The sequence below is a fragment of the Arachis hypogaea genome, chromosome 18, assembly GCF_003086295.3.
Source record: "Arachis hypogaea cultivar Tifrunner chromosome 18, arahy.Tifrunner.gnm2.J5K5, whole genome shotgun sequence".
NCBI lineage: Eukaryota > Viridiplantae > Streptophyta > Magnoliopsida > Fabales > Fabaceae > Arachis > Arachis hypogaea.
Genome location: NC_092053.1, coordinates 19,325,744 through 19,335,092, shown reverse-complemented (window position 1 = coordinate 19,335,092; position 9,349 = coordinate 19,325,744). Strand labels below are relative to the sequence as shown.

Here is a 9,349-nt window from a genome sequence, read left to right as displayed (position 1 = left end):
TGAAGTTGGTTTGTTTTGTAGGTGAGATATGTTGGCAAGTGTCAGGTAATATAATTATAATATATTACAACCATAGCTGTGAACTACTTTCTATAAAAGTAAACAATGAAGCAATTTTTTTATTAGTCTTTTATAAACAGCAGTATAAAGCTAGCATCAGCACTTGATGCATTGTAAAATACGGTGCATACCTTCAACATGAACCGATGCCACTGCCTTGCAACCTATTAAGATGCTATAGCTTTCATTGCCAATTGGTAGCCATGTATTTGATTGGAGAACATAACATCCCACATATATGTCCAAACAAAAGCCAGAGCATGTTAATTTTGAGCATGACAGATATCATTGTACCTATTGTTCTTTGAATTCATTTTGGGTTTTTTTTTTTTCAAACTTTTCAGCAAGAAGGGCATTGATGCAAGAGCAATAGGAGCATGCCACTTGGAAGCCATTCAAGGAGTCACCCCCCCCCCAAAATGTCAACATCTTGAAGCTAGTCGTATTTTTGAAAGGCTGGGCATTGCACTTTCTTCTTCAATGGCTAAACAAAATCTTAGGCAAGCTATTGATTTTTTGTATTCTTGTGGCCTTGCTACTTCTGATTCCTATATGTGCCATGTCCTTTTCTGCGTTCGAGCAAATGACTTTGTTCAAGCCAAGAGATTGCAGTCTCACATGCAACTTCACCTTTTCCAACCCAAAGTCTCCTTTATCCACAACCACCAGCACCTCCATTTGTTCACCAAATGCGGCAAACTCTCCTATGCACGAGACCTGTTTGATAATATGACCCACAGAGATATTTATTCTTGGAATTCCTTGCTTTCTGCTTATGCTAAGTTGGGTTTGGTTGAGGATTTGTGCACTGTCTAAATTCCTTTTCGTGATTCGTTTCTTATAACACCTTGATTGCTTATTTTGCAACTAATAGGCATTCAAGCAAGGCATTAAAAATTTTAGTGAGGATCCAAGAAGATGGGTTTCAGCCCATCCAGTACTCCGATGTGAATGCATTGCAAGCATGTTCTAAACTCTTGGATTTGAAGCTTGCAAAGTAGATTCAGGGGAGAGTTGTTATTAGTGGTTGTGGGGATAACACTTTTATATGGAATGCTATCACTGGTGTCTATGCGAAGTGTGGTGATATTCACAGGGCACGGTGGTTCTTTGATCAAATGACACATAAGAATGTTGTTTCCTAGAATCTTATGATCTTTGGATATGTCAAATTGGGAAATCATGATAAGTACATTCAATTGTTTAATAAGATGAAGTTATTGGGTTTGAAACATGACCAAGTTACAGCATCAATTGTTATCAATGCTTACTTTCAGTGTGGACATGTGGATGATGCAAGGAGGATGTTTAGTGAAATACCTAGAAATGATGAGATTTGTTGGACAAAAATCATAGTTGGTTATGTACAGAATGGAAGAGAAGAGGATGCATTGATGTTGTTTGGCGACATGCTACATAGAGACGTTAGACCTGACAGTTACACCATTTCAAGTGTGGTCAGCTCCTGTGCCATACTAGCTTCTTTATGTCATGCTCAGGTTGTTGATGGAAAAGTAATAGTAATAGGTGTTGATCATAGCATGCTTGTATCAAGTGCTCTTGTTGATATGTACTGCAAGTGTGGAGTTACTTTGGATGCTTGGAGAATTTTGGGGACAATGTCTATTCGAAATGTGATTACTTGGAATTCTATGATCCATGGTTATGCACAAAATAGTCAACCCACATGAAGTGCTGGCTCTTTATGAAAGGATGCTTCAGAAAAATGTCAAACCTAATAGCATTAGTTTTGTGGGTATATTATCTGCTTGTATCAGCGCTGACATGGTCGCAAAAGGACGGGAATATTTTAATTCAATAAGTGAACATGGGATGACACCAACATTGGATCACTATGCTTGTATGGTCACTCTCATTGGTCGCTCTAGTGGTGTTGATAAAGCTATGGATTTGATCAAATGCATAACTCATGAACCAGATTACCTCATTTGGTCCACCCTATTCTCTATTTGTGGAAAGAAGGGTGACATCTAGAATGCAGAATTGACAGCTAATCATCTCTTCAAGTTGGATCTACATAATGCAAGACCTTATATCATGCTTTCCAACTTATACGCTACTTGTGGGTGATGGAAAAAAGTAGGTGATGTACAATCTCTCATGAATAAAAACAATGCAAAAAATTTTGCTGCTTATAGTTTGGTTGAGGTTCAGAGTGAAGTCAACAAATTTATTTCAGAAGATCGTACTCATCCAGCAGTGGAAAGTATCTATGATGAATTGAACAGATTGATTTCAATATTGCAACGAATTGGGTATAATCCACATACAAACATTGTTCTGCATAATGTGGGACAGGAGAAAAATTTAAATCCATCTCATACCATAGTGAGAAACTTGCTTTTGTTTTTGCTTTACTCAGAAAGCCCAATGGTGCTAGCAATAGAAGGGAAAATTAAATATTTATGTAAATGTGGACTCAGTAGATTGGAACAGCTGTATAGCACGAAAATGCCTTTAGAAAATTTCTTGGGACGACACAATGTGTTGGACTAGGAAGCAAGTATACTCTTTGAATCCATTAACCAAGAATGGACCTTGAAGAAAGAGAGTCAAAAAAACTATCAAATCCCATAACTTGCTTGATCCAGGCTAGAGGTTCTTTGTGACATGTAGAACCTGCTCAATTCAGACTCGAGGTTCTTTGTGACATGTACTGTGTCTACATGTAACTCAATCTTGTGGCAGTGGTAATTACTTGTCTCTTATGGTAAATTTGAATTACGTTCATGGGTGCACCAAAAGTATAGTGTGAAAGATCAAGTTAATTTTGCTTATTTTTTATTTCTTGGTAGCCTAATTACAGTTGCTGCTAGACATTATTGATATAGAACTTTATTCTTCATTATTTTTCTTATTTTATAGTTGATAGTGACCATACATTGTACAATTTATGAGAATATTATTATTCATGTATGAGCCATTTGGTTATCGGTTCCTATAACATCCTTTGCAGTGTCAAATTTTTGCAAAATTTGCCAAGAGGATAACATCCTGTACTTTGTTACATTTGAAAGATACTTGAAGTAAATTACTAACATGTTCTATATGGAAATATTTCCTTTTCCTCTTGCAGTGTAAAGGAAAAATGAAAGGATAATTTGTCGATAACTTTATCAGAGATAAAGATGCAACACCCGATGACCTGTGCATTGTTGAACCCTAACTCCACAAATTTCATCTGCTGTACCAATTCCTTAATTCACTAACAAATGTAGATTCTTGATCTCCCCCACTAAGTGTTTCAGGCATTTAACTCCTGTAATGGGTCTAATCAACTGCGAGATGGTTCCAATGTTGGGTAAGTAATACACTAATGGATCAGTTTCAATTCTGAAATTCAAACCTCACATTCTATCATACTGATATAATTAAATGCCATATTAGCCACTCATAAATACATGTCCTATACTAACCAGTACCCTTAATGAAACTACAGGGGCACATAATTCTTGTAGTGAAGAAATAAATGATCAACACATTCTATCAACTCTAATATTATGTTAGTATGTTCCGTTGGGTCGGAGCTTAACTTATAACAATGCTTCTTTACTTAAAGTTTCTCTTTTACCGAGTGTGCCCTAGCCATTTTCGCGATGTTCCTGGCTTCTCTTAGGTACTTTTGGGTGCAAGGTCATGGTGTCTCTTCTTCCAGATGCGGTCTTTTGGCTATTGAGTTGATTCCTTCTAGTAATGAAGCATGAAGCATCCAAATCATATTCTTGCATATTACTCTCTTGAAGGAAAATAGATGATTTTCTGGATACCATTGTTAGTGTCTTTTTGGAATTCACCATATGTGCATAAACCTTTTTTTGTTCCCTCATACTTTTCTTTGCTTTTTCTGTCTTGTAAATTGTTGTTGTATTTGTAGTATCAGGGTCCTCATTTTCAATGCAATTACTAGACAGTAGTGTCTTTTTAATAAGGTTATATTCTTATTTTGTATGGTATCAGGATTTTGTTGTGTTCTTGTTTGTAATAAGGTTGTAGTATTAAGGTTCTACGAACTCGGAAATTTCTTCGCCTTTTTTTAAATAAATAACAAAAAATAATTTATTATCAGAATACGTTTTGCTGAAAAGATTTTAAATTTGCATAACTTCATTTCGCAGTCTCCTTACACAAAATGAATTTACATTACATCTCCAGCCAAATGCCCACGAAATGACCATATCAGGCCTGGTGCACACGAAGTGGCATTTTTAGTGCCGTGTTTATAACAATACTACCGCTAAATATACTACTACTATAACAAACTTAGATCGGTCGAATAGTCAGCTTACTCGTCTGTTTAACCAAGTGTCTGGGGTTCGAATTTCGTTCTGTGCATGCAGCAACTCATTGGCCAACGGCATACTTGTAAATGGAGCTCAGATCCGTGACGTATTAGTCTTTGCCCTGTCGGGTTGGGGGATATCATGGGCAACAAAAAAAAAAGTATACTACTACTATTACTACTTAATAATAATAAGGGTAAAGTATTTTTTTGTTTTTAAAATTTGCTAAAAGTTTAAAAAATACTCATAAGAGTTATTTTGTTTCAATTTTGTCCCAAAAGTTTTCGATTAATATTAAATATCCCCCTGAAGATTAATTTTTCAAAAAAACTTAGGATCAATTCAGCAACAATTTTATAAGAATAACCCAAGACAAGCAAATTAGAGATAGTTGTCATGTATTATTGCTGAAATAGTCTTAATTTTTTTAAAAATTTAGCTGTTAGAGATATATTTGATACAAATAAAAAAATTTTTAGATAAAATAAAACTTTGAGATATTTTTAAAACTTTTGACAAACTTTCAGAACAAAAAATATATTTTACTATAATAATAAAAATATGGCTCTATTATCTATATCTCTTAGTTTTGAGAAAGAAAAACTCTAATTCTATCGCCCTTTTTTGCAATGCCGTTATTCTTTTCAAGTTTATTTTGGTGTCACTAAATTATTAAATATATTTGATAAATTTTTAATAATTAAAATAAAAATACTAAAAAAATAAAATAATATTATTTTTAAAAATGATCATTTATATTTTTTAAAAATATTTATTTAAAAATTTTTTATATAATAAATAAATACAAAATATTTTTATACTTAAATATATTTGATAAATATAAAAAAATTTACGTAAATTATTCCAACATAAAATTAACTTTCTCTTCTAGAAAGACAACTCTAAAAAGGATGAAGAAGCTCACCAAGCCTGTACTCTGATCTCTCCACTTCTAAAATTCAAATCCTCTCACAATTTCAGAAATTTGCACCTCTTTGGCTCTATTCTCTCCGCCGTCCGCCACCCCCTCCCCTCCACCGCCACGATCCTCCCTTCTTACCGCCACCGTCTCTCACTCTCATGGTCTCACCGCAAAATCATCATCATCCCGCGTCTGAGGGCCGAGGCAGAATCGTCGTCGCTTTCTCTCGTCGCAGCCTAAACGTTGCCGCCGCCTCCAGCCCGGTCTTTGTCGCCGCTTCTAGTCCAGTCTCCGTTGCCACCTCCAGCAAGATATTGGCCAGTTTTCATCGCCGCTGCAGCGGCATCTTGGCCGGTCTTAGTCGCAGCTTTTCCGTCAACCTCTTTGTCGTTCGCCACTCTTCCTTTTGGTAAGTCTTCTGTGATCTTATTCAATGTGGGTGTGTTTCTTGTGTGTGTCTTCTGACCTTGATGGAGTGTAGTAATTGAAGACAAAAGAATGCTGATGAAGAAGATTGGAACCATTATTATAGCAAGAATGTTTGTTGAGGGTGCTAATTTATTTTAGTGACTGATGAGATGATTGTGGGTGTTGTTGCTGAAGAACCACTTTTACTTGTGTTTGTTGTTGTTTTCAAAGAGAGTTACGGATGATTAAACAAAATGGCTCAATGTGTGCGCCTCTTGTGCCATTATTGAATTTGCATTACAAAATTAGTGAGCTTCTGTGTAAACAACTAACTTGTGCCTCTTGTGACATACGTATGTGAGTAGGTGTGTTTTGCATATGCAATATAGAAATTAAAGAAGAACTTGCAGTAATTCATATGATTTTGGTGTTGCCTTGACTCATTTTAGTATCTTTATTTTAGTTGTTATATATTTTTTTTAAGTTGGTTCTCTTAAAAAAGACTAGTACTAATATTGTTATAATTGATAAAAAACATATATTATCCTGATTATTAATACAATTTAATCAGCAAGATTACATTTAATATTGAAGAATATATATTACCTTGAGGATTATCTTTTTTCAATTTTTTCTTTAACTTTTTAAAAATCTGTGGATGCAGGGTCCCCGTTACCCGTTGCGGGAAAGTGGAGAGTTTTTTTATGCCCCTTCCTATATTTCATGCAATATTGCTTTTGTTTCTCACTAGTAATTGTCATAAAATTCCTCTATATTTCATGAACACCCTTCTCCTTTACATACTTTTTTTGGCTAGTTATTTCTTCTTAGAAAATTGAAATGTTTATAATTTGTATGTATAAAATGAAAATAATTTTTAAAAAGTGTGTGATTTGGATCTATTTTTATTAAACTTTAATAAAAAAAACTTATTCAAATGATACAATATTAAAATTTAATAAAAATTAAATTTCGTCATTTTGTTATTTTGTTTTCTGATTGATGGATTACTCTCCTTGCTTTAATAATGTTGAGTTCACAGATGTCCTATTCTTTATGTAATTATAATACATAATTTAGTTTGTTTCATGCATCTCATCTTAGAACTTGTTGAAGATATTTTTGTTTTGATAGATATACAGTTTTCTAGAGTATTATATTTAAAATGAAATAGAAAATTAAAATATTGCCTATGCCACAAATAAATTTGGAGTTAAAAGGATCATAACATTATACTATTATGAATAAATAACTGAACCAAAAGGGCTTAAAGTATAATGCCTTCTTGTTTTGAACTGAAAAATATACATGCTATAAATTTAAAAATTGTAAGAAATTAAAGTCCAAGTGAGGCTTACTTTTAGTGTTAGTTGTGTAGTCTATTGGTGAAGAATTGCAAGGAATTAGACTACCATTTCATGATGCCATACACTTTATCTCTAATTGTTCTTCCTGCAGTGGAGGTAAACATTACCTTACATAGATAATTAGAAAGATAGATACATATTAGATAGAAAAAAAGAAGATCGAAGGTGGATAGATAATCCTTATGTGGATATGGATAGATAGAGAGATATGAGATAATCTTTACGTTCATAACATTCATTGGGGTTTTGTTTCTTCAAGTAAGCACATGGCCAGCTTTTGTGTTTCTACATCATCTTTCCTCTCCTCTCCTTAAAGCCAGTGATGATGCTTCTGATGAGCCATTTGTGGCAATGTGCTCCTTTCAACGTACTTGTGGAGGTTGCCAAGTCTGAAGCCAAGATGTCACAACCAATGGAGCTGGCCTTGGGTTTACGATGAAGGAGAATGAGATAGAGTAAATGAAGGGGGTGAAGCCATTTTTTACCTAAAGCAAACATACATGTTTGATTTTGTTTTTAAAAGTTAAAAGTTTTTGAGTAATTAAGTCATGTCAGTATAATGATTATGAACATATAAATTATTAGTTTCAAGTTTTCAAATTTTGAAGTTGGTTTGTTTTGTTGGTGAGATATGTTGGGAAGTAGCAGGTAATATAATTATAATATAATACAACCATAGGTGTGAACTACTTTCTATAAAAGTAAACAATCAAGCAATTTTTTTAATTAGTCTTTTATAAACAGTAGTATAAAGCTAGCATCAGCACTTGATGCATTGCAAAATATTGTACATACCTTCAACATGAACCGATGTTGCTGCATTGCAACCTATTAAGATGCTATAGCTTTCATTGCCAATTGGCAGCCATGTATTTGATTGGAGAACATAACATCCCACATATATGTCCAAACAAAAGCCAGAGCATGTTGATTTTGAGCATGACAGATATCATTGTACCTATTGTTCTTTGAATTCATTTTGGGTTTTTTTTTTCAAACTTTTCAGCAAGAAGGGCATTGATGCAAGAGCAATAGGAGCATGCCACTTGGAAGCCATTCAAGAAGTCAGCCCCCAAAATGTCAACATTTTAAAGCTAGTCATATTTCTGAAAGGTTGGGCATTGCACTTTCTTCTTCAATGGCTAATTAAAATCTTAGACAAGCTATTGATTTTTTGTATTCTCGCGGCCTTGCTACTTCTGATTCCTATACGCGCCATGTCCTTCACTGTGTTCAAGAAAATGACTTTGTTGAAGCCAAGAGATTGTAGTCTCACATGCAACTTCACCTTTTCCAACCCAAAGACTCCTTCATTCACAACCATCTCCTCCATTTGTTTGCCAAATACGGCAAACTCTCCTATGCACGAAACCTATTTGATAATATGACCCACAGAGATGTTTATTCTTGGAATGCCTTGCTTTCTGTTTATGCTAAGTTGGGTTTGGTTGAGGATTTGTGCACTGTCTTTGATCAAATGCCTTTTCGTGATTCTGTTTCTTATAACACCTTGTTTGCTTGTTTTTCAACTAATGGGCATTCAGGCAAGGCATTAAAGATTTTAGTAAGGATGCAAGAAGATGGGTTTCAGCCCACCCAATACTCCTATGTGAATGCATTGCAAGCATGTTCTAAGCTCTTGGATTTGAAGCTTGGTAAGCAGATTCACGGGAGAATTGTTATTAGTGGTTGTGGGGATAACACTTTGTTATGGAATGCTATCACTGGCGTCTATGCGAAGTGTGGTGATATTCACAGGGCACGGTGGTTCTTTGATCGAATGACACATAAGAATGTTGTTTCCTGGAATCTTATGATCTTTGGATATGTCAAATTGGGGAATCATGATAAGTGCATTCAATTGTTTAATAAGATGAATTTATTGGGTTTGAAACCTGACCAAGTTACAACATCAATTGTTATCAATCCTTTCTTTTAGTGTAGACATGTGGACGGTGCAAGGAGGATGTTCAGTGAAATACCTAGAAATGATGAGATTTGTTGGACAACAATGATAGTATGCACAGAATGGAAGAAAAGAGGATTCCTTGATGTTGCTTGGCGACATGCTGCGTGGAGATGTTAGACCTGACAGTTACACCATTTCAAGTGTGGTCAGCTCCTGTGCCATACTAGCTTCTTTGTGTCATGCTCAGGTTGTCGATGGAAAAGTAATAGTAATGGGTGTTGATCATATCATGCTTGTGTCAAGTGCTCTTGTTGATATGTACTACAAGTGTGGAGTTATTTTGGATTCTTGGAGCATTTTTTTGGGATAATGCCTATTCGAA

General features: G+C 34.8%; 2 protein-coding genes across 2 annotated transcripts; both read left to right on the top strand.

Moving 5' to 3' along the window:
* Positions 1-1,271: 1,271 nt before the first annotated feature.
* LOC112769702 (putative pentatricopeptide repeat-containing protein At1g68930) lies at positions 1,272-2,055 on the top strand. The gene is made up of 2 exons (XM_025814184.1): positions 1,272-1,694; positions 1,783-2,055. Exons 1-2 carry the CDS (start codon positions 1,272-1,274, stop codon positions 2,053-2,055), a joined length of 696 nt encoding a protein of 231 aa, XP_025669969.1.
* Positions 2,056-8,442: 6,387 nt separating this feature from the next.
* Positions 8,443-9,337, top strand: LOC140181280 (pentatricopeptide repeat-containing protein At5g27110-like). Its single transcript, XM_072224814.1, has 2 exons — positions 8,443-8,961; positions 9,077-9,337. The coding sequence occupies exons 1-2, from the start codon at positions 8,443-8,445 to the stop codon at positions 9,335-9,337; spliced, it is 780 nt and encodes a 259-aa protein (XP_072080915.1).
* Positions 9,338-9,349: the final 12 nt, after the last annotated feature.